The 27,578-nt window shown below is 31.8% G+C and overlaps 1 protein-coding gene across 1 annotated transcript; it reads left to right on the top strand.

The window, feature by feature from the left end:
* The first annotated feature begins 24,373 nt into the window (after positions 1–24,373).
* Positions 24,374–26,457, top strand: LOC134701046 (uncharacterized). Its single transcript, XM_063562188.1, has 4 exons — positions 24,374–24,531; positions 25,072–25,264; positions 25,509–25,536; positions 26,193–26,457. Exons 1-4 carry the CDS (start codon positions 24,454–24,456, stop codon positions 26,455–26,457), a joined length of 564 nt encoding a protein of 187 aa, XP_063418258.1. The 5' UTR covers positions 24,374–24,453.
* Positions 26,458–27,578: the final 1,121 nt, after the last annotated feature.

Below are 27,578 nucleotides of genomic sequence, written 5' to 3'. Positions count from 1 at the left end.
CTATAATACATGGAAATGATGATATCCACACGGTTCACATATAGGGAAAACTCTACTATGTATTCTGCCATAGGCGACAATACTAACATTTTCTTAATTTTAAACTTTTTATAATAAAAACCTGGATAAGACAGTAATAAGTACGGTGGCAGAATGAGGCCATACAAGAAATATTTTTTAACTTGTTCCCACAACATAATATTTTGTTCCAACAACATTATATTTTGTTCCCACAAGATAATATCTTGTGCCCACAAGATAATATCTTGTGCCCACAAGATAATATCTTGTGCCCACAAGAAAGTGTTCTTGTTCCCACAAGATAATATGTTGTTCCCACAAGATAACATGTTGTTCCCACAAGATAATATGTTGTTCCCACAAGATAATATGTTGTTCCCACAAGATAATATATTGTACCCACAAGATAATATATTGTTCCCAGAAGATAATATATTGTACCCACAAGATAATATATTGTTCCCACAAGATAATATATTGTTCCCACAAGATAATATATTGTACCCACAAGATAATACATTGTTCCCAAAAGATAATATATTGTTCCCACAAGATAATATCGTGTTCAAGAAGTGTTTTATTCATATTATTGTTTAACCTAAATACCCCCCCCCCCCCAAAACTTTGTTTTTTGGGGGTATAATAAATGCAATTTTAGTCCTTGTACAAAAATGATGTCTAGTCAAAATTAACAAATTAAAAGCTGGGGCACTGCCAATCGATGCTAACTGAACTGCACTGTGAGTTATAAAAAGAAACAACAAGAGGCTCTCAAGAGCCTGAATCGCTCATCTGGTAAACAATGCCCTATAAACTAAATTAATATATTAATGTTTGTTGTAAATTGAGCTACAACTTGAAATTGTAACACTTGCTGTTACAGAAGACACAAATGTTTCCCCCGGTCTGACTATAAAAATGACCAAAGAGTCCAAATACCAGACTTTGGAACAGGAGGCTCTCAAGAGCCTGTATCGCTCACCTGTATTTTTTGCTTAAATCTTTCATCAAGGACTCTTTTTAGTTTATCGATGTATATTAATGAGTGCTTAAAAATGCCATTTAACAGTTCATTGTATCCGTCATATTTTCTTCAAAAGCAAAAAAAAAGATTTTTCCCCTTTGTTTTACTTTAGCCATTGTGACTAAAAATCTTTAAATGGCAATAACTCCTTCAGGAGTCAACTGACAATTTTTGTCATTTGAGTTCTTTGCAGATAACATGCTTAACATTTTTGCTGTTTACAGTTTATCTTTATCTAAAACAATACTCAAGATAATAACCGAAAACTGCAAAATGTCCTTAAAATCATCAATTCAGGGGCAATAATCTAAAAATTGGTTACCCAATTCAGCTGAAATTTCAGTGCAGGTAGAGCTTGACCTAATGCATTCTTTAACTCCTTGTCTGATTTGCTCTTAATGCTATAGTTTTTGAGATATAAGCCAAAACAGCATTTTGACCCCCATGTTATATTTTAAGCCATGACGGCCATGTTTTTTGATGGATCAAAACTTTGGATATAGTTTATAAACAAGATACCCTAAGCAAGGACTTATATAGAACCTATATACGTCTCTGCCCTAAGGAACTTCAGTTAAAGTTTGGAAGTATTTGGCCAAGTAGTTTCAGAAGAGAAGATTTTTAAATGTAAGCAAAAAATGTTGAACTGTTTAAAATTGTCTTTAAAGGGCAATAGTTCTGTATGAGATCAATTGACAATTTTGTTCATGATTGACTTTTTTGTAGGTCTTATTTTGCTGAACATATTTGCTGTTTATAGTTTATCTTTAATATCTTCAATATTATTCAAGATAATAACCAAAAACTGCAAAATTTCCTTAAAAGTACCAATTTTGTGGCAGCAATCCATCAATTAGTTGTTCAATTCTTATGAAAATTTTAGGGCAGGTAGAGCTTGACCTCCTCATGCATACTTTAACTTCTTAACAGATTTGCTCTAAATGCTACAGTTTTTGAGATATAAGCCAAAAACTGCATTTGACCCGAATGTTTTATTTTTAGCAATGGCGGCCATGTTTATTTATGGATCAAACCTTCGGACATAATTTATAAACTAGATACCCTATGAAACATTCACTTAAAGTTTGGAAGTATTTGGATTAGTAGTTTCTTGTGGGAACAATTTATTATCTTGTGGGAACAATATACTATCTTGTGGGAACAATTTATTATCTTGTGGGAACAATATATTATCTTGTGGGAACAACATATTATCTTGTGGGAACAACAACCTATCTTGTGAGAACAACATTTTATCTTGTGGGAACAAGAACACTTTCTTGTGGGCACAAGAACACTTTCTTGTGGGCACAAGATATTATCTTGTGGGAACAAAAAATTATGGTGTGGGAACAGGTTAAAAAATACTTCTTGCATGACCTCATTCTGCCAACGTAAATAAGTGTCCTTTCCTAGATTTAGATATTTTGATCTTAAACGGGAAACTCTACACTAAAATTTACGACAAAAGGGACGATTTTTCGTTCCCTATTGTTTATTTTCCATTTCTAGATGGTGATGTTCCTTTGGCACCATTTAATGGTGTTTATATTTGACAGCTCGTTCGCTATGCCCGTGTCTGGTGTGACGTTTTTGATTTTAACGAACGTGATCTATGTTTTACTGGTAAATTATTTAGCCAGGGATTTTGTTACCACAAATTACTTAAAACCTTTACTAAATTTGTCCATAGATATAAGGATTTGGTGTTGAATAAAATTGAGAAAGGAAATGGGGAATGTGTCAAAGCGACAAGAACCCGACCATAGAGCAGACAACAGCCGAAGGCCACCAATGGGTCTTCAATGAAGCGAGAAACTCCCGCACCCGTAGGCGTCCTTCAGCTGGCCCCTTAAAAAATATGTATACTAGTACAGTGATAATGGACGTCATACTTAACTAAGTTTAGTTGTACCTATAGAAAACCTATTTCTAACAGTATAGCACATCCTCATTTTTACGAAAATGTTGTTAACAGTGCCCGAAAATTTAGAAACGATCCTGGTAAACTTGTCGATCCGTTAAATAAACTTATTCTGAATTCTGAAGGGTTGCCAATTCAACACTGTAATAAGATCATTGAATATTGTTTTTATTGGTAAAAATATTGATTGTGTTATCTGTAAATTAAAAGCAAACTAAATATTACTTGTATGTTATATACACATTCATGGATCTACAATCTGTCGATACCTGTATCTTGGCATTGCACAAGGACATGTTTTTCTCTGACTGTTCATGACGTCTTTACATGAAATCCATTGGATGTTGGATGTGTACGGATTGATAATTTAGTCTTAGATGCATGATTTTTTTATTAGTTGTTAGAGGGTTTGAACTAGCTGTCAATTAACTGCGAGTACTCTCAAATCTGTACCTAGTGTCTTTTTGTTGTTGGGATGTACAAGTATCCGTCCACGTCCACTTTTAGCTTTGTCCCTCTGATGAGGTAAGCCTTTTCAACTGATTTTTTATAGTTCGTTCTTATGTTGTACTGTTATACCACTGTCCCAAGTTATGGGGAGGGTTGGGATCCCGCTAACATGTTTAACCCGCCACATTCTGTTTGTATGTGTCTGTCCCAAGTCAGGAGCATGTAATTCAGTGGTTGTCGTTTGTTTATGTGTTACATATTTGTTTTTCGTTCAATTTTTGTACATAAATTGGGCCGTTAGTTTTCTCGTTTGAATTGTTTTACATAGTAATTTCATGGCCTTTTATAGCTGACTATGCGATATGGGCTTTGTTTATTGTTGAAGGCCGTACGGTGACATATAGTTGTTAATTTCTGTGTTAGTTTGGTCTCTTGTGGAGAGTTGTCTCATTGGTAATCATACCACATCTTCTTTTTGTTTTTTAATATGTGTGGTGTTAGTACTTTATTATTTTGTTTTAAAAATTGAAGCCAAATAGTATGTCACCAACTTCCAACGGAATTGTTATGTTATCCATGCCAACCGTCTGGATCGTCATCTAACACCAAATTTATGAAATTTTGGAAGTCTTTTAGAATAATTCTCTAGAAAATATTTCAATATGTTTCTAAATTTATATGGTAAATATGCACACTGTAGTAGATAAATAAAAATAATATATTGTATCCTTACATAGCTCCTAAGTTAACTTTACTCACCTGCCTTGCGTACACAAAGGCCAACCTAATGCTGGGAAAATGTAATAGTGATCATTGTTTTGACATTAAGAAGAATTGATTGATTTCATGATACTATTATCAAATTAAAACCCCTCAGCATGGTTAGTATTGTTATGATGTAAAATAAGATTTTAAAGTCCAGGAACGTTAAAAATGACAAGTGTAATGAGAATATGGATGTTTATTTGATAAAAAATTGTATTAATATGTACAAATTAGTACAAAGTTTAAATAAACAGAACTTAAATCAACTATTTTTACAAATTTAGAATGCCTTTTGCTCAAGTTAGAATCAAAACAAAAGTAGAATTCATATTTTTTTCGTTACTGTTATTTAGACCATATGCAAGTTGTATTCAACTTTTAGATTAGAAAGGAGGGACGAAAGATACCAGAGGGACTGTCAAACTCATAGATCGAAAATAAACTGACAACGCCATTGCTAAAAATAAAAAGACAAACAGACAAACAATAGTACAGAAGACACAACATAGAAAACTAAAGACTAAGCAACACGAACCCTACCAGAAACTTTGAGTGATCTCAGTTGCTCCGGAAGGTAAGCAGGCCCTGCTCCACATGTGGCACCCGTCATGTTACTTATGTTATAACAAATCCGGTAAATAGTCTAATAATTCGGTAGGTCACATTCATGAAAGGGAAGGGGATTGTAGTTACGACGTAAGGAACATATCCGATATCATTTGCGTTGCGTACACAAAGGCCAACCTAATGCTGGGAAAATGTAATAGTGATCATTGTTTTGACATTAAGAAGAATTGATTGATTTCATGATACTATTATCAAATTAAAACCCCTCAGCATGGTTAGTATTGTTATGATGAAAAAGATGATTTTAAAGTCCAGGAACGTTAAAAATTACAAGTGTAATGAGGATATGGATGTTTATTTGATAAAACATTGTATTAATATGTACAAATCCTTGAATTTATAGTGGCGTCTTCTATTGTTTAATAGGAAAAATCGTATATAGGTTCAGTTGATTATAATGATGTCACAAAATTAATCAATGTTCAAATACCACATTCGGAACAATCTTTTATTTTATTTTAATTTTTTTTTTGGGGGGGGGGATTTTAAAGAAAATGTAACATTCATATTTTCTCTTGTATTGTTCTCATTCAATATTCAATCAACTATAACCAACAATCAATCAATAAATAAATGTATATATATTTTCTATGTAATTTCATTGATAGCTTTTTACCTTTGTCTTTTTGTATAGAAAGACATGACTTTGTATGTTTAGGATGATCGCAGATAAATGATATATTGCCTTACCTGCTTTTAATAATGTTCTGGTATTTTATTTTCTACCAAAATGTGTTGTTTCAATTACAATAATATTGCTCAAAAGTTTTTTACTAGTTATATAGATATAGGAAGATGTGGTGTGAGTGAGAATGAGACAACTCTCCATCCAAATAACAATTTAAAAAAGTAAACCATTATAGGTCAATGTACGGCCTTCAACACGGATCATTGGCTCACACCGAACAACAAGCTATAAAGGGCCCCGAAATTACTAGTGTAAAACCATTCAAACGGGAAAACCAACGGTTTAATATATATAAAAAAACGAGAAACGAGAAACACGTATAATTAGTTATCAAAGGTACCAGGATTAAAATTTAGTACGCCAGACGCGCGTTTCGTCTACATAAGACTCCTCAGTGACGCTCATATCAAAATATTTATAAAGCCAAACACGTACAAAGTTGAAGAGCATTGAGGATCAAAAATTCCAAAAAGTTGTGCCAAATACGGCTAAGGTAATCTATGCCTTGGATAATTACATAAACAAACGACAACTACTGTACATCAGATTCCTGACAAAGGACAGGTGTACATTTGCAGCGGGATTAAACGTTTTAATGGTACCAAACCTTCTCCCTTTTTCTGAAACAAAAGCATAACATCACAACACAGAAAAAAACACGATAAAATATCAATTGGCAGGCTTAACTCAATCAAAAACGTAAAAATATATATATATTCATTGTATTGACTCTTAAAATTCAAGAGTTTATCAACGAAATTTGTTTTACATGCACACGTAGACTCGTTTATATTTTTTGGTTTGGGCTTGTATCATATTTTCCCTCCGGTTTATATGATCCGTTCATCCTATATTGACTCTTAAAATTTAAGAGTTTTGTCTAAAAATGAGGGTACTTTTTCTAAAAATGAGGGTACTTTTTATTTGGCCTTCCAAATACCGTTTCGATCCATAACATCATTGAAGAGACATTTATTGTCGAAATCCGGATCTGGTGTACTAAAAATATATTGACACCGTATGTGTGTGGCATAACATCGTGGCCACAAGTTAAAAAAACATTTTTTTTTAGTATTAAATTTATATTAAGATCCATTTTGTTACATCTTGTGATCAATTTTATTTGGCAATCGCCAATGGCAGTCAGCAGGGTTAAAGAACATCATTTGTTCGACCTGTTAGTCAAATTCGTTTTGTTTAAATATACTTTTTCACTTTTTTGGTCTTTTGGAAAATGTTGTTAGTGCTGTTTTTGAGACCCTTCTACAACGAAATTTGTGTTACATGCACACGTATAAAAATTGCGGTTTTTATCCAACGCAATCATAGGTTTGAACGTAGTTTTCAATTTAGACTTGTTTATTTTTTTTGGTTTGGGCTTGTATCATATTTTCCCTCCGGTTTATATGATCCGTTCATCCTATATTGACTCTTAAAATTTAAGAGTTTATCTAAAAATGAGGGTCCTTTTTATTTGGCCTTCCAAATACCGTTTCGATCCCTAACATCATTGAAGAGACATTTATTGTCGAAATCCGGATCTGGTGTACTGAAAAAATATTGACACCGTATGTGTGTGGCACAACCTCGTGGCCACAAGTTAAAAATAAATTTCTGTTTAGTATTAAATTTATATTAAGATCCATTTTGTTACATCTTGTGATCAATTTTATTTGGCAATCGCCAATGGCAGTCAGCAGGGTTAAAGAACATCATTTGTTCGACCTGTTAGTCAAATGCGTTTTGTTTAAATATACTTTTCCACTTTTTTGGTCTTTTGGAAAATGTTGTTTGTGTTGTTTTTTGGCCCTTCTACAACGAAATTTGTTTTACATGCACAAGTATAAAAATTGCGGTTTTTATCCAACGCAATCATAGGTTTGAAAGTAGTTTTCAATTTAGACTCGTTTATATTTTTTGGTTTGGGCTTGTATCATATTTTCCCTTTGGTTTATATGATCCGTTCATCCTATATTGACTCTTAAAATTTAAGAGTTTATGTAAAAAGGAGGGTACTTTTTATTTTGCCTTCCAAATACCGTTTCGATCCCTAACATCATTGAAGAGACATTTATTGTCGAAATCCGGATCTGGTGTACTAAAAATATATTGACACCGTATGTGTGTGGTATAACATCGTGGCCACAAGTTAAAAAAACATTTCTGTTTAGTATTAAATTTATATTAAGATCCATTTTGTTACATCTTGTGATCAATTTTATTTGTCAATCGCCAATGGCAGTCAGCAGGGTTAAAGAACATCATATGTTCGACCTGTTAGTCAAATGCGTTTTGTTTAAATATACTTTTTCCACTTTTTTGGTCTTTTGGAAAATGTTGTTTGTGCTGTTTTTAGACCCTTCTACAACGAAATTTGTTTACATGCACACGTATAAAAATTGCGGTTTTTATCCAACGCAATCATAGGTTTGAACGTAGTTTTCAATTTAGACTCGTTTATATTTTTTGGTTTGGGCTTGTATCATATTTTCCCTCCGGTTTATATGATCCGTTCATCCTATATTGACTCTTAAAATTTAAGAGTTTTATCTAAAAATGAGGGTACTTTTTCTAAAAATGAGGGTACTTTTTATTTGGCCTTCCCAATACCGTTTCGATCCCTAACATGATTGAAGAGACATTTATTGTCGAAATCCGGATCTGGTGTACTGAAAAAATATTAACACCGTATGTGTGTGGCATAACATCGTGGCCACAAGTTTAAAAATAAATTTTTGTTTAGTATTAAATTTATATTAAGATCCATTTTGTTACATCTTGTGATCAATTTTATTTGGCAATCGCCAATGGCAGTCAGCAGGGTTAAAGAACATCAGTTGTTCGACCTGTTAGTCAAATGCATTTTGTTTAAATATACTTTTCCACTTTTTTGGTCTTTTGGAAAATGTTGTTTGTGCTGTTTTTAGACCCTTCTACAACGAAATTTGTTTTACATGCACACGTATAAAAATTGCGGTTTTTATCCAATGCAATCATAGGTTTGAACGTAGTTTTCAATTTAGACTCGTTTATATTTTTTGGTTTGGGCTTGTATCATATTTTCCCTTCGGTTTATATGATCCGTTCATCCTATATTGACTATTAAAATTTAAGAGTTTATCTAAAAATGAGGGTACTTTTTCTAAAAATGAGGGTACTTTTTATTTGGCCTTCCAAATACCGTTTCGATCCCTAACATCATTGAAGAGACATTTATTGTCGAAATCCGGATCTGGTGTACTAAAAATATATTGACACCGTATGTGTGTGGTATAACATCGTGGCCACAAGTTAAAAAAACATTTCTGTTTAAAATTTATATTAAGATCCATTTTGTTACATCTTGTGATCAATTTTATTTGTCAATCGCCAATGGCAGTCAGCAGGGTTAAAGAACATCATATGTTCGACCTGTTAGTCAAATGCATTTTGTTTAAATATACTTTTTCCACTTTTTTGGTCTTTTGGAAAATGTTGTTTGTGCTGTTTTTAGACCCTTCTACAACGAAATTTGTTTACATGCACACGTATAAAAATTGCGGTTTTTATCCAACGCAATCATAGGTTTGAACGTAGTTTTCAATTTAGACTCGTTTATATTTTTTGGTTTGGGCTTGTATCATATTTTCCCTCCGGTTTATATGATCCGTTCATCCTATATTGACTCTTAAAATTTAAGAGTTTTATCTAAAAATGAGGGTACTTTTTCTAAAAATGAGGGTACTTTTTATTTGGCCTTCCCAATACCGTTTCGATCCCTAACATGATTGAAGAGACATTTATTGTCGAAATCCGGATCTGGTGTACTGAAAAAATATTGACACCGTATGTGTGTGGCATAACATCGTGGCCACAAGTTTAAAAATAAATTTTTGTTTAGTATTAAATTTATATTAAGATCCATTTTGTTACATCTTGTGATCAATTTTATTTGGCAATCGCCAATGGCAGTCAGCAGGGTTAAAGAACATCAGTTGTTCGACCTGTTAGTCAAATGCATTTTGTTTAAATATACTTTTCCACTTTTTTGGTCTTTTGGAAAATGTTGTTTGTGCTGTTTTTAGACCCTTCTACAACGAAATTTGTTTTACATGCACACGTATAAAAATTGCGGTTTTTATCCAATGCAATCATAGGTTTGAACGTAGTTTTCAATTTAGACTCGTTTATATTTTTTGGTTTGGGCTTGTATCATATTTTCCCTTCGGTTTATATGATCCGTTCATCCTATATTGACTATTAAAATTTAAGAGTTTATCTAAAAATGAGGGTACTTTTTCTAAAAATGAGGGTACTTTTTATTTGGCCTTCCAAATACCGTTTCGATCCCTAACATCATTGAAGAGACATTTATTGTCGAAATCCGGATCTGGTGTACTAAAAATATATTGACACCGTATGTATGTGGCATAACATCGTGGCCACAAGTAAAAAATAAAATTCTGTTTAGTATTAAATTTATATTAAGATCCATTTTGTTACATCTTGTGATCAATTTTATTTGGCAATCGCCAATGGCAGTCATCAGGGTTAAAGAACATCAGTTGTTCGACCTGTTAGTCAAATGCGTTTTGTTTAAATATACTTTTTCACTTTTTTGGTCTTTTGGAAAATGTTGTTTGTGCTGTATTTAGACCATTCTACAACGAAATTTGTTTAACATGCACACGTATAGAAATTGCGGTTTTTTATACAACGCAATCATATGTTTGAACGTAGGTTTCAATTTAGACTCGTTTATATTCATTGTAATATATCGTTCTACTTTAAAATTTAAATTTGCGTTCATTGAAAGCTCTTTACTAGTAGTTCTACTTTTTTTTAGGACCGACATGAGTGTTTGGGATGAATGCATTCAAAATGATATATTTCCTTATTCGCTATAATTTCCGGTAATAGTTTTTTACCACGGAAAAGACATTATTGAACTTCTCTCGTGACAAACGAAACGTGTGTACCTACTTCTTTTTAAAATTGTAAAGACATTATATTTAACAAATGAAAACATTTCAGGTCGTCGTAAAACTATTCATTCTTTTTATCAAATTAAAGTATTGGTTTTAGAAAACATGGAAAGAAATCATATTTTTTCCTGTTTTATAACAATTAGAACACATTATACGTGGTGGAATTCTTGAAGAATAGAGTTGATTTGGAAGGTATACAATATTTTCATTTGTTAAACTTTTTTTTTGTAAACATGAACATTTGTCACTGTGTGTGCTTAAATTACTTTTTTTAAATGTGTAATTAAATGTATGAATATGTGTATTTTCATTGAAGCGTGTTTTTAAATCGTTTTAAAAAGCTTACTAACATGATGCACTGCTTTGTAAACGTGTAAGTATTTAAAACTTTTCTGACAGTGTATGGATTTGTTGTTAACTAAGTTCTGTTCTTTAGTTTCGTTGCATTAATTTTAGTAACTCCTTTTTTATTTTGGTCTTCCAGATGAGAATGTACACCCGCCTACGATAGTTATATTATTGTCTGTATGACAGGTCTTTTCGTCCGTCGTATTATGTTTACAGTTTATGGTCAAATTAAGTTGTAGTAAAATCAACTTGTAAACTAACACACATGTTAATTGGAATTTGAGATGTTGAAAACATATATAACAAATAAGGATTTCGAATTATATGGTTAATTGAATATAGAAGTAAAATGCAAACGAGGCTTTGTGTCATATGGCGATGTATGGACACACACTCATTTTTGAGAGCGTTTTGCATAGTTTTGTGTTTTTCTTGTTTTAGCATATATTAAGAAGTTGGAAGATGTAACCTAAAGAAATATGTTTTTGGTGCTTTTAGTTCACACAACTGGTGTATTGACAGTGGCAGCGCAAAGTAAGTGATTCTACCCTTTGCTTTTAAAGCAAATATTTATGTTTAGTAATTCAATATCAACAAATTTAATTTGACTTTAATGTGTAACTATTGACAATGTCTAGATACTCCGGGGTTTTTTTAAATTATGTTAACCGAAAATCAAATATGAATTCAATATCCTTGTCTTAAATTAACATTGGCAACTGGTATATGATTTGAATTTTCTTCAATTCACGTTATTTGGACCATATTGAAATCCTAGGCAATAATGAGGTTGATGACTTTGCAATTGAAACTTACCAAATCATAAATAACGGACGCACGCTGAAATAATGTACATCCAATTAAAGGAAGAGATACCCGTCTCATATGATTGATGTTACTTTTCTTATGGTATGTTGGTTCCAAACCAATTGTGCTATCCGTAAAACAAATGGAATGATTCTCGGTCGTGTCTCTATAATTTGATTTTCATTATATGCATGTATGCAATCTTAAACTAAAAATTAATAAAATGTAAATTATGTTTTTATGTCCAACTAGAGGCATTATGTTTTTCGGTCTGTGCGTCCGTTCGTCTCCATGTAACTGTCCTTCTGTCTTGCTCAAGGTTTTGGTCAAGGTATTTTTTTTATAAAGTTGAAGTCCAATCAACTTGATTCTTAGAACCCATGTTTTCTAAAAATGTATGATATGATCTTTCCACAATGACAAATTAGACCTCAAATTCCACGGTCAACTGAAAATATTAAATGATGGTGCAACTGGGGCATCCGTGTACTTTGAACAATTTTCGAACATACACATACCAAAATGTAATATATAGTGCTCTGAAATAATACAAGACTTGATGTCAATATCTGGTGTGGTTTGAAAAATTTTAAACAATGATTCATTTATTTCATGAACGAGTTTTATCATGTTCGTGTCTGTTTTCTTTTACATTTGCTGTTTAACGAACAGTGAATCTTACACCAAATGGCACAGCAACGCAAAGTTCTAACAAGGACGCAATTAAAGGTAAAGCAGAAAATGCGATTAATCCTCCAATATCAAATGAATACAGTCTGGATAAATGTTCACACACAAAAGAAGCACACAGTGGTATTGACGAAGCTTGGTGGATGTTTGAATTTTCTTTTGGTTCAGCATACATAACAGAGATAACAATATATTACAGAGAAAACTGTAAGTATTGTCCAAACTCTTTAAAACGTGTGCAAAATTAAACAGAATTAATGAAATATCTGTAAGCATCACCAAATCCGAAATAAATTTAAATTATCCCAAATAACTTATTACCTTTACTAGCGAGGTTCCTGAATAATTCCTCGTCCACACGTGCATTTAATTCAAATCGAACGCGAATCTAATTTGATAATTGCGTACATACACTCGTCTTTTTTTTAGTTCGAATCAAATTACAATTGGCTAATTCGCATAATCCAATTCGCATTAAAAATGTGTTTTCGTGAATACGAATTAGTTAATTCGTTTAAATGTGAAGTTAACCGTTGTGTGGATACTTTCTAGATTGTAATTCGAATTAAATCATAATCAAATAATCAATAATGATAATTAAAAGTTAAGGCCGTTCGGACGGTTAAGGCAATTCGCTTTGGATTGCAATTAGTATTAGAATTTACGTTCGAACGTAAAACGTTTCGATTGCGAATTAAACTAACTCGAATTAATTAATGCGAATCAAATTTGACTTACGTATCAACACAGCATTATTTTACATCAAAGCAAGCTTCTTTTTTTTAATTAAATACACTGCAGGGTTTAGAGATTCAAAGCCATATTAGAAAAAAATGATTTAAATAGGAATGTGAAGAAGGCTATATTTTTTAATCCGACAATTCATAGCTTTCCTATGATATACCTCTAGTTCACGCTTTAAATAAGAAGACGGAGTATGGAAGCCAATAAGACAACTCTCCATCGAAGTTATAATGTATAAAAAGTAATCAACTGTAGGTCAAAGTACGGCGCCCTGGCCCACACCGAACAACAAGCTAATGAGGCCCCCAAAATGATTAGTGTGAAACAATTCGAACAGGATTAAAAGCAGTATAATATATAAGACCAAGAAACTAGTGAACACGTATGAACCACATTACCAAACAACCACTGAACAACATGCTTTTGACTAAGGACACATAGTTTACCATTCTTTATAAAAAAAAAATGAAATTATTTTTATATGACGTTTTGAGTACAATACGTATATATTAATACGGCAGCTGTTTGTTTACGTAATACCTTGTTTGGCTATTCCAAATATAATTGCTCCCCCGTCGGTTTTCTAACTGAGTGCTTGTGTCATATCTGGCAGAACGTTAAGGATATTTTGGTTGTTTATGCTCTCACTATAAAGATAAGGGTTTGTCGTTTGGTCGATAATGTGACAATTGTCACCAGGGTTGATATGTTTATGACAATTTAAAGCATTTATAAGTCGCCACATGGTCTTCAATAATGTAAAATAAATCAATATGTTAAGTTGGCTATAAAAAAAACATCAACAGGAAAAATATGAAATAATCAAAATTAGAAAAACTAACGGCAAAATTTATACAATATAAGTTACGACAAAAATTATCTGAAAAAAAACAGAACACAACCCTAAATCACAGGCTCTTGTATTGGGTCACGCACTAAAACGCTCCCTCTCACCTGGAACAATGTTGTAACAGCACAACACAAATCTATTTTTTTTACTAAATTATGAACCTGATGTTTGTTTGTTTGTTTGGTAAACCACTGATGATTGACGTTTCATCCCCGAGGGAATGACAATCCCAGTAGTTAGCACTTCGGTGTTGACACGAAATAACATAAAACATTCGAATTCATATAATAAAAAATAATGTTGCTCAAATTAAAAAAGCTCAAACCCTATGGTTTCTTTTTGCCCTAACATAAATTTTAATAAGGGTTTAAGAGTTGTTATTGATATTAAGAACGAACCCTTATCTTACATCAATGCCGAGTTCATGGTTTTCCCAAAAATCTTTAAAATTCAATAAACAAAATCAAAACCATTATGCAATGGTTATTTGCAAATTCAAGAAACAGTTCAATAAACTGTCATTTATTTGCTGTTTAGGAATTAATATGAATTCAAATGTGAGTTGTGATGTGCAGACTTCCAATGTTTACGCCTTTTATATGAAAACTTAAGATACCATTTAGATTAATATATTTGAATAAGAAGAATGTTTGACAGAATGACATACGGACTGACTACTAATCGGCTGAACAGGTGAACGCACATAGTCGGTCGAATTGGCGAATTTATGGATGGTTGACAAATTGACTCAATCATCACAATATACCTACTCCGGCGTTTAAGGCGTATGGGAACTTATTGTTCATATTTTACTCGCATTCATATATAAATGTAAGAATTCTCATATTTCATTTCAACCTTCCACACCTGTAAATGTTTGATTTATATTACTAGTATACAATACCAAAAACACAGTGTATTTGTTGTGACTGTGACTTAGTCTACATGTCCGTGATTACGCCATTAGTGTTAACGTTGTTTCCCGTATTTTGACGTGATGTGAAAGTGACGTGAGAAGAGATATGTGTTATTGGAGCGGACTGATGACGAATAAACAGGATAGCTGAAATGGTTTGAACTTTCGGAGTGTATACCGTGTGTTTTGTATTTTATGCAACGTCTGTATAATACATGTACATACAATGCGAATAAATCGTGTGATTTTCTACAAAGATTGTGTAGTTATAAATTATAAACGATCGGGATTTACAACCTATTCATATAGACTTCCGAATAAACATCAAGATTGTGTGAGACTTATAAAGTTCTCTACATGTAATCAGAAAAACCTTTTTGATATATATGTATAGGTAAAATTATTCAAGATTATATCACTAGCAAAAATTGAGATTACTTGATTTTTACCATTTTTATGTCCATCTAGATCTAGATTGTACATTGATTTTTAAAAAGACAACAATTCTGTTCCAGTAATTTTATTAACTTTTCGTTTGAAATTAAAGTACTTTAAATTACAAATATGAGATATGATTTCCAAGGGCATCATTGGTTTCCCTTCTACAATATGATGAATATTAAATATTTTCAGATAATTGTCTATAACTTCAAAAAGAAAAGATTCAATAACTTTTGTTTCAGCTGCTAAGAGGATGGATGGATTTAAGGTATATCTGACCAACACATCTAATATCCTACCGGACAGTTATCTGTGTTATGAAGACCCAGATCCTGGTTTTCCAACCACCACACAGACAATAACGTGCAATAACCTTGGACAATACGTCATTTATTTCGATCCTAAAGGATCTGATGAAGGAAATTCCGTCCCCGGACCTATTATTGAGTTGTGTTATGTTGCCATTTACGGTTGGTTTTTAATTTTTGAGTCAAGGTCGTCCTCCTAGCATAATCAATATATACAATTCCTTGCACTCTATTAAATTGTTACCCAAAATAGTTTCATTACAAACATTGATAGTCCTCTAAATGTATTTTATATTTATCAAGTCAGGGAATGTTAACATTCTGATATATTAAACAGACAGTCTATTGTTGAAAATCACGTGTTTACAACTTTGCGTTCTAAAAGTGTCGTTGAATTGCGTACCATGTATTTTAAAGATACAGATCTCATATACTTACCAAGCCGACTTTTGTTCATATAGAATTAAAGACCGATATACGCAATGTGTTGATGAAAATTTCAATTATTATAAAACAAAACCAGATGATAAAATTGTATTTTTTTAAATCAGGAGTAGATCAACGATTTGAATGTTGAATTTTTGTAGAGTGTTAAACTCGTTCATTAGTTGGACACAAACTTAAACAGTATATATGGATGTATTTTTTTTTAAATGCTCCCCCTTTTGTCCTAAAAGCAGGCAAATAATAAATGCAATTTGTCAAAATGATCAACACCATATGATAAAAGTTCAAGCATTATCATATCAATTGAGACATTTACAAGAAAGAGTGTGCTATAAACCATATTTTACAATTTTCCAAAATGAAACATTGCCTTCAATGATGACAAAAGTCGAATCATCTTGATAACAGGAAAACTTTGAAAAATGATAATAAGAAAATGTAAATCATTCATTATTTCTATTTTTGAATTAAAACGAATCATTTGAACTTTTTGAAGGTTGCCCAAAGACCTTCTGGGGGAGTAACTGTAACATCTCGTGTGCAGAAAGTTGTAGGGAACAACATTGCTTCCCTGGAAATGGTTCCTGCATTTTCGAAGGTTGTAGCAATACAAATTGTTTGAATAACAACTGCAATGAAGATACTGAAATTTGTACCGAAGGTTGTACAGGAGATCGAACAGGGCCCTATTGTAATAGAAGTATGTTATAATAATATGTTCTAGTATACGTAGATGTATTATCAATAGTACCGTTGTGTAATATATTTGATATTAAGTAATAGTTTGCTACAAAAGCAAAACAACCGATGATAAAAACATGTAATGCTGTAAATATAATCACATAAGTAAAACAACTCTTACTGGATTTCTGAAGTTGTATTGTAACACACATCACTGCCCCATTTTAGATGGAGGCATGCAAGTTCACAACATGTTTAACCCCGCCACATCCATTATGTGCCTGTTCCAAGTCAGGATCCTGTAGTTTAGTGGTTGTTGTTAGCTCATGTTTGTCATATATGTTTTCGTTGAAAGTGAGGCCGTTAGTATTCTCATAAGTATTGTTTCATATTTTCATGTAGGGACCGTTTATAGCAAACCTTCCGGTGTTTTACTACTTATTGTTGAAGGTCTTAGGGTTATCTATAATCAGTTATATCCACGCCTTTGAACTCACTAGCATGAAAACTATTATTACATGTATACCATTATATGGGACGCTCCAATTACACACCAAACAGTCACTTGTTTCACCTACGAAATAAGTATCCTGAATATATAAAGGGGATATAATTCCAATTTATAGATACTGTACATGAAAAAGATATGTTTTAATGTTTATATATATAGATGATCATAAATTAAGATTGTGCTGTTTAAGATATTCAGTTTTGGATTTTTAAAACTGTTATCTTCGTTTTACTTGCTACGGATTCCCATAAACTATCACAACAAGGGATGAATCTAAACGCATTCAAAACACACTACATCTGACTTTACGAAGTATATTTGTTTCAGATACTGAATGTTCCTTTGACCCCGAGACTTTAGTAATGACGTGTTTGCCAAAGATTTATCAGGTATTTCTTTTTTACACAAGTCAATATATAAGTTTGTCTTTGAATTTGTATATCAATTTAAATTTAACGTTTGGCGATATTACAAATGTAAGAACACATAAAACTCTAGTACTTTAGAGACAAACTTTAGAGACGAAATTAAAACTGATGCAGTGGTGAGACGAGAATAACAATGCGATTGAAGAAGGTATAACAACACTTAGGAATGCGTATCACTTCCACTCCTTTAAACGTATCGCCAATCCAGGTTATACGCATATGTGGGTGATACAACACGGACTCGTGTTAATTATACGTGTTGTAGTTTACTTTAAATTGAGCTATGACAAGTTAACCATACATTTCATTTGGCATAAACAACGTTTAATTCCATTCTTAATTTATTGTTTATTTTGAAAATGGCTGGTGTATATATAAACTCATATAGATACCACAATTGAAAAGTTTTGGAGACTGACGCGTATTTTCTTACAAAAAGGACTCAATTTTCAATTAAAAAAAAGAATCTGTCAAGATACACGGATGCCCCACTCTCGCTATTTTTCCAATAAAAAAATCTAATTTGTATAAAATTTAGAAAGATCATACCATAGGGAACATGTGTACTAAGTTTCAACTTTATCAAAAACTACCTTACCCAAAAAACTTTCACCTGTAACTCGCACTTTTATTTTCTATGTCCAGTGGACCGTGAAATTTAGTTCAAAAGTCTGATTTAGTTTTACAATTAGAAAGATAATATCATAAGGAACTTATGTTTAAAGTTTCAAGTTAATTGGACTTCTAATTCATCAAAAACTACCTTGACCAAAAAGATTAACCTGAAGCGGGACAAACAGACGAACAGACTACCGGAAGGACGGACGAACAGACATAATTTCCCTCTTCTACCGTAGGTGAGTCATAAAAAGTTAAACATACCAAATATAGTCAAACGTAGAATCACAAAAATACCAAAGTGAAGAGCATTGAGGATTCAATTTTTTCGAAAAATTCACTAATACAGCTTCGGTTATCAATTTGTCGGATAGAAACTTCTTTATATCATGTTCTGAATTCTTATGAAATAAATACGTCATATGACAGAAATATATTTAATTGAAGGTGCATGCCAATGATTGTTTTTATAAGGAGTACCAATAATATATTTATGTGTGTGTATGTTTCTTTTAAACTCCATGTTTCTAAAATAGTTTATGTGTTGATAATACACATGTACATTCCTCTCATATTACTTAGATGAAGAACTGTACTTAAAGTCTTGTTCAAAGTGTCTGTGTTTCCTATTTGACGTCCGACTTTTTAAAATTTTATAATATAGGTGTATCCATCGAAGGGACCTGTAAATGGTGGTACATTGTTGACCATTACCGGAAAATACATAGGAAATGTTACTGATAGTATTTCTGTCGATGTCAGTGGAGTAAGATGTCACAACGTCACAGTTTTAACACCCGAAACTAAGTAAAAAGAATATGACTTGTAAAACTATGCTTTTAAATAAAAACAATCAACACGCATTTTCAAAATGAAATATGAAAAAGAAGGAAGCAGTCACGCATTATATAATTTTCCAACAAACAATATAAATACATGCACCAAATGTTATAGAGCAGTCTACGATACTTGCAACACCTGGTATTTAGAAGTTACGTGTATTCGTTCTGTATATCTAACATTTCTGTTAAAGCTTCAGTTTAGAGGGTATTAAAATGTGTTTTGAATAACAACTATACTGGTATTAAAAAACAAACTAAAATTTAATCATGTTAATGTTGAAAAACTTACTGTCACTTATGGCTGTGGCCTGTTATCTATTTCTTTCATGAATAGATATTTTTTGTATCACACATAAGTTCTGAAGATATGTTTTATGCTCCTTCAAAATAGTTTTCTTCTTTTAGTTCAAAATTTAACTGTTTGTTTATTATGGCTTTTCCTTTTATTTATTCACCAGTTTGACTTGTGTTATTGGAAGAGGCACCATAAATCAGACAAAAGGAATATTGATTTCAGTAAATTCAAACGACTTCAGCGATCAACAGATCATTTACTACAGCTTTAAGGTATAGATTGCCCCATGTTTTAAAGAATATATCTGCGTGTCTAACATGTCTGAAGACTTTGATGATAATTTTGGTTAATTATTGCAATTTTCAAACTGTTTCAAGTTGTAATGAATTAGAATAATATTATACTCGATTGAATTGATTCACATTTTTATGTCGGGGATTTTTACAATTGACTTTACGCTTTTGGGGATTTAAATGACGTACTGTTACCTTTTGTTGCTTATATCCGCCTTACTTTAACTCTGATGGATTGTTGTCTCATTTGGGGGAATGCCAATCATACCGTACCTCTTTTTTTATAATAAGATATTAACAAGAAGCTCAATAAGTAGCTATATTAAATAAAATAGACTAGTTTGTTTACCTAACTGCTTAATATCCTTTTCTAAATTCCCTACCATGACGATTCATTATAGGATAAAATTGAGAATGGAAATGGGGAATGTGTCAAAGAGACAACAACCCAACTTGATACTCATATAACAAACCTTTCTAAATATGCCACTTTATAAATTTTGAAATTTTGCCATATAATGAGTTTACTATTATTTTACGTCATTTTTTATTATCTAGCTATTCAACTGTTTCGGTTTTATACATTCTAGGTTGTTAAATATTCGGCTCTGATAGTTCCGGATGAAGGTAAATCCACAAAAGTGTTTCGGTTGCATTAAATTAGTAACGGGTTGTTTTCAATTTTTGTTTGCGAGTTTGATTACTTATGAATATAATCAGTCACATCAATCTGATGGAAACGAGCAATATTATACCAGAATGGACGATAAACTAATATAACTTTCCTCATATAATGCAGTGCCTCTAGAGCGATGGTGTTTGATAACTTATACATGTTATATTTCAGGAGCCTATGATCAAAGACTATTCACCAATTAAAGGAATAGTCGCGGGGGACACAACTGTAACTATAAGAGGAAGCAATATAGGATTTGAAGGACACAATCGTTACAAAATTTCATTTTGTGAAATTGAGACGTGCATTCAATGCAAGTAAGTAGTTTTTGCAATCATTAAATGGTCATTTTGTAATAAAAAGTAAACTATAAACAGAAACTGAGTTAAATCAATGCATATTGACCAAACAATCAATGCATATCATTTCTATAAAAAAATATATATACGGTTTGATTGTACTTCCCAATGGGGCAATACAAATTTTGTGAACAACAATTATGTAACGAGAATCAACAAACTATTAAAAAACGATTGGAGAATATTGATTGAAACGGGAGGACTTTTTGTGTACTGTTGTTGAATATTTTGCTCCGTTTTATTATAATCCTGGTATCTTTGATAACTATTAGGATTTTTTGCCATGACATTGTCTGGATCTGTTTATAGTTTGACTATCCCTTTATTATCTTTCACTTCCCTTTTTGAGGAAAATATTTTTCCAATCAAATATCAGTTTTAGTTTGTAAACCGGATTTGTTTTTTCTATCGATTTACGAGTTTCGAACTGCGGTATACTACATTTGTATTTATACATGTTAAGATAATCATTATACGTATTTAAATTAAAATACATTATGTATGTTTTTATTATAGACCTTTACACAACACTGTCAATACGACGTTCATCAGGAGCACAACTGGCAAATCAGAAGAACCCCGAAATATGACTCAATTGCAGATTGTGATTGATGATTTGACAGTGCTAACACTTAACGGAACATTTCAATATTTACCCGATCCAACATATATCATTTCAAATGAAACGGCGATATCCATAGAGAGGTAAAATTATATATACATGATATTCATTTCTACACTTAATCATATGTGTTATAAATTCAATTTAAAAGTATTAATACGTTACTAAGGGCCAAATGAAAATTCGTTTATATTTGTAATATTCCACATGTCCCTTTATATAGATATATACGTTATGAATTTGATTTAAATCAAAAGTGTCTTTTTATTAAAGTCTTCTTATTAAAGTGCCTTTATTTTATTTTTTAGTGGAGGGGTAACATTTACAATTCGTGGCGAAGGGTTCAATAATGTAGGAGAGATAACTGTCGAAAGAGTGGTGAGTAATTCTCAGGAGATCATTACTTTACCATTGAATTTGAAATAAAATACCTAAAATAACGATGTACATGTTAAGTAACGGCGATTAAATACTACCCAACAAAATGAAACTAAAAATGGTTACACTTTACAAATATTGTTCAAAAATGTAAGAACAGTTATATCTTTTTCAAGGGATTTAAATCATTTCTCCGTTTGTGACAACCATTTTCATAGATATTTGCTAATAGAAAAACAAAGGATATGGGGTATCAATCTATGAAACATAATCGGTACACACACAGCAAATAAATCACATTGATAAGCTAGAGGACTGTGCATTTGTAATTATTCTTCGTCTCAAAGTCACAGTGCAGCCTTTAACACGGAGAAAAATAGTTCTCAACTTACTCACTGCAATTCGAAGAGAGCCCCTGGGCCGGCTAGAGCAATTCTTTAAAAACAATATTCGGGTAGACTTTGTAAAATGTTTTACTTCTAAATCGGCTCCGGTCAAAATGAACATACTGAAAAGATGTACATATTTAAGCGTTGATGTAATATCGACAATTTAAATTTCGCATAATTCATTGACGAATCTGACTTTGATAATTATAAATGCTTAATATATCCAACTAGTGTGCTACTTACCCATAATTTGTTTTACACAATATTTCTTAAACATATGAATAAATTCGTGAATACACAAATACAAAAACTCAATGCGGATATAAAACAAAAAACAAAAATACAATCAGGTGGACTATAGTTACTCAGTGAATATTACCTAAATATTTGTAGCAAAAACAAAACATACTGGACGTTGTCCTCATCTGTCACAAAAATCATGAATATCGTTAAAGTCCATTGTACGAATAATCTGTCATGTTTTAGTCAACGTTACTTTTATGTATTAAAGAAGGTAGCATACAAACTTATTTATTTTAGGATAGTCTAACTCTGCAAAATGAAATAACCGGTACAAGACTTATATATTGTATTGTACGAAGCTGCATAATGTAAGACTCGTCAGTTATGCTCGATTCATTTTCAACACCTCCCTACAAAAAAAAGCCAAATATACGATGCAATGGAAGTTTAACTCACTACAGTGTATGTAATTTTGTAAAATAAAAGCCTTGAGCACATATATTTTTTTTTAAAGTATTTTTTGTTTATTTTAACATGTTAATGAAAATTATATGATAATTTCGATTTTTTTTATTAGATAAAGCCATGCATCGTGCCAGAAGATACTTCCGCTGTCTGCGAAACACCATCAAAAATACAGTTTAAACCAAATAATCAAACTGTTCGTGTTTATTTTGACGGCTTTATACTTCTAGTAATCATACAATATGTGGACGATCCTACGTTCGAAAGATTTTCAAATGTACTTGAATATGATAAGGAGTCGTCTATTCAGATCAAGGTAATTAAAAGTTTGATAATTCAGTTGTATTTTCTATAGAAAAGAGAATTACAGAATGTATAAATATTGTTAGTTAATTAAAATATCATGTTAAAACAGAATGATTTTTCTGCACACAAAAAATGTTTCTAGACAACTTTTAATTGCATTCTTCATAAATAAGTTCGAAGAGCAAATGATAGAGTATCAGTAATAGCATATATCTAAAAGGCATAGAAATAAAACGTAGAACTTTACATAAAATGTAAAATTGATTCATGACAGACCGATGCACAGACTTCTATGCAAATGGGAGTAGGATCTGCTTATCTTTCCGGAGCACCTGATATCACCCCCAGTTTTGGATGGGGTTGGTGTTTCTAAGTCTTTAGTTGTCTATGCTATGTCTTGTGTACTATTATTGATTAAAACTAAATCATTTTCAAAAACTTTGAAGTTTACTTACATAAAACAGAGTACAATTGGTGTTTAACCGGGACAATACCATAAATCAAACGGAAATTATACACAACACATGCAAATACAATGCAAATATTTACATTTTTAATAGCAAATAGCTGTGACAGTTATCGATGCAATGACAAGACGATTGCAAAAAGGAAATGTCATCACTGGAATTCTTTTCTGAGCTAACACAACAAATCCACAAGTGGATCAGCACGATGATGTGTTTGATACGTGTTGTATTATAAAACGTTAACTTTGTGTTTTGATTATATTCGCGTCTTTTTTTCTCATGTCACGATGTTGTTCATCTATCTTCGACTAATGAAATTCGTTTGCCCCCTTTTATCGATCCCTGTTAAATCCTATGCTAACAGGGACACAAAAAATAAGAAAATGGAGGTCTCGTGCTTGCATGGGGTGTGAAGGTCGTTGGTTTGTTATTCATCTGGATCAAAAAGGAGGCTGGAATCTTTGTGGATGCTGCTTTTCCGCTAAGCAAAATATGCTTACTATTTTTATTTATCAGAGATGGATCGGTGTCTCTTGACTTCTTCTCCAAACTTCCTTGTATTATTTTCAAATACAGCATTTCATTTTGATACAGATGTTGAACGTCACAGTACTGTACAACATGTTCACGCTTTTTCATTTCAAATTGTATCAACGTCAATAACATACGTTCTTTGTCAATGGTCATTCATTGCACTATTCGTTCCTTGGTACCATTATTATCTTATCAGGATTAACTTTTAGGACTAACTTTCTGTTCTTCTATTTTCTGTATTGGGTCGAAATATTTTAAATTTAGTACAACATGAAGACTACATTGTACATATTGGTTTGGATGGAAAATGTGTCATCACAGATATCAGTATGTCATATATCACATGTTTGCCACCAAAATCAGTACCTCGAACAAATCATACAGATGTAAATACTGTTTATGTTATCGTAAGTGAACTTTATGTGTTAAGAGTTTTAAGTTAAATCCATGAGATTGGACAGGACATTTTTTGACGGTACTTTAAAACTGTCACACCTAATGAAAATCAAACAATTGTCGTTCACACACACAACAGATGGTAACTACAACACACACGTATGTTTTATCACAAAAACAAACTACATACATATATAAACTAAAACATACACAAAGGAACATTTGTAAACGATGCGTTAGACCTACTACATGTAATAACAAATTATAAAACAAATTACTTATCAGAATGTTAGTGTGTGTAAGTTTAAACTATTAAACGTTCGAGGGATATAAATACTGAAAATATGCCACACAGTCTTATATCTGACCTTTGAAAAAAAATCTAGAATAGATTTTTTTTAAGAAACTTCATGTTAAAAGATGCACACCTTTAGTCGTAAAAGCAGTTCCTATGGCAAAATACACCGTCTGTATGTGCAAAAGTGCAACCTGTACTTTTTAGATAACAGAAATATTAAAGACAACATTGTTTTTACTTTAATATAATATAGGTGGAAGTAAAAAAGATCATGGCGTACATCGGTGACTTGCGGTATACAGGAGACGACAATAACGTTTCCCTTCTTGTTGGACTTTTAATTGGTGGACTTGTTACATCTATTATTATTGGTATTTCGGTTATATCAATTTTAAGGAGAAATAAGACTAGAGCTGTTAAAAAATGTAAAATGGAAATGAGCGAAGGTAATAAATAAATTATGAATTTAGCTTTTGATACAAATCTACGTATAGAAAATATGTAACCAATATATCATTTACAAATGTCCATTTATCTGCAGATTTCAATTAAAAAAATGGAAAACATAAATAAGAATTAAGATGTTCTCAATATCATTTCACTATAGCACTGTCAATTAATGTTAATATTATTGGGTATATACCGGTTCTGAATAGAACCTATTTCTAAATGTTAATTTATGTGTTTCAGGTTTGTCTGAAAGGCAAGCGAACTTAAGGTATGTATGAATATATTACGTTTACAGTTTGTAGCCGGTACCAAATCCAGAAGCTTGTTAATAAAGTTTACGTCAGGTTTAACTTTATTTATACACCTACACGTTTTTTTTTAATTCTTTTTCCTACTTTTAATGTAGATACCATCTCAGTTATTTTAACACTGTTTTTTTTATAAGCTCTTTGTTTATTTAATTTCAAAGCAAAGAAAGCTATCCCTGTGATGAGGCTTATTTTTCTCTAAAATAAATTCAGTTATGTCGTAATGCGCATCTGACGCTAAACAGAAATCTATTGGTAGCGTTTAATTTCAATGACATATAGTATGCGTACATTTCTTTATTATTCAAGGCTGAACATCTATTATCTTTTTTTATGAAACTGTTAATCTGTTAGATGTTAATGCGAATATACAATTACAGTTAATCTAACAGGCATGTTTCTTCAAAGTCGCGGCCGCTTGGATTGAAGGAATACAGTCAAGAAGATTAGTAAACATTACTTAGACAAAAAGCCAAAGACACGAAACATAAAGAAATAATCATCTAGAGGTCAACATGCAATTTTCAATAATAATCAAAACTTAATTTACAATTTGTATTTATCACACTTCTGATTTTTATTATCATTTTTATTTTTGTTGTCTATTCCATACCAGAAATGACGATGAACTTGACCATATTGAGGAAAATGGATCGACATATTGTGAAATAAATCCAGATGATGAGTTACAAAGCGATACAAATATAAGCAAACATCAAGATATAAATGAAGGATACGAACATCTCGCACATCGATCACAAAAAGACCCGTATAATCAACTAAATGAGGAAAGTCCTGACGATCGAGTAGTAGACATGATCAATGTTGATGATCGTACAGAGGATTCACCAAATAATGGTAACATGAACCTGGAATCATAGAATGAATCATACAGTTTCTTGTCTTGTCAGTTACTGTCCCCATTGACGGTACTGTCATCGATGTCAGCATTGTCTGCATGTTTGGCATTGTCACAATTGTCAGCATTATCGCACTGTCAGCATTCATTGTTACATATGACTTTTTTATACTATTGTTTTATTTTTTTATTACTATGCCTTATATTTCATTCTTGTTTTCTTTTCGTTCTGTTTTTCAATGTTATGTTTTAAAATATCTGTCAGCAAGAAGTTTTTCATGTTTCACAATCAATTATTGTTTTGGGCTAAAAAAAAATGTTATAATACTAAAATGAATCCGGATTATTGTCGTTTCTTCTTTCTTTAATTGGAGAAACATGTTTATGCTTAAATTTGGATTTTTTTCAGTAAGCTTTCACTATCTTCGTGTGTCTTTGTTCATGTGAGGACATATGGGATTTGAGTTATCTCGCTTTTGAAATAAATAACATACATCTGATTACATATTAAAAACATTGATTAATTGAAAAAAATACTAAAATAAAGCATAAACAATTCACAGTTATTGTCATGGGTTCTCGATCCCGACTAGTCAGTGCAAAACACGAACCTTTTTGCGAAATTCATTATCAGTTTTATTTTATACATTGTCTAAATTACATGTTACAAACTTTTAAAGTTTAGTCATGTTAGGGACGACATCAAAAGATCGATGTCGGATAAAAAACTTAAATCAAATAGTTTGGGGGTGGGTGGGGGGGGGGGGTAAAATTCTGCAAGTTTTGTATATCTAAAATCGATTTTTACATATATCCCTATTGGTAAATCATTTTTTTTCCAAATTAAGTTAAGAGGGGGGTGTGGGGGTCAGTGAAAAAAATATGTGAATTAAGTTTTTTATCCTATATTGAACTTTTGATGTCGTCCCTTAGTAAGTTTTTTTTATTTAGAGTCATAATTTATATGAGAATTTATCCCCGTTTGTAATTGAGTTTCGTGAGTTCTAAACTTTAAGAAAGCTGAACGTACAATTGTGCGAAAGATGGATCAATCATTAAAACTGTCAATTATCTTTTCGCTACAGGCCTGTAAAAGTGAAGTGTCCTTTGTCTGTAGTACAAACTGTTTCCTTAATATTTTTT

This window comes from Mytilus trossulus, unplaced genomic scaffold (assembly GCF_036588685.1).
Source record: "Mytilus trossulus isolate FHL-02 unplaced genomic scaffold, PNRI_Mtr1.1.1.hap1 h1tg000211l__unscaffolded, whole genome shotgun sequence".
In the NCBI taxonomy this organism is placed as follows: Eukaryota; Metazoa; Mollusca; class Bivalvia; order Mytilida; family Mytilidae; genus Mytilus; species Mytilus trossulus.
This window is presented reverse-complemented; position numbering and strand designations above follow the sequence as displayed.

Coding starts and splice junctions, on each gene's coding strand:
- LOC134701046 (XM_063562188.1), top strand. CDS start 24,454: ATGTCATATATCACATGTTTGCCACCAAAATCAGTACCTCGAACAAAT. Junction 24,532..25,071: donor TAAATACTGTTTATGTTATC/GTAAGTGAACTT, acceptor AATATAATATAG/GTGGAAGTAAAAAAGATCAT. Junction 25,537..26,192: donor GAAAGGCAAGCGAACTTAAG/GTATGTATGAAT, acceptor ATTCCATACCAG/AAATGACGATGAACTTGACC.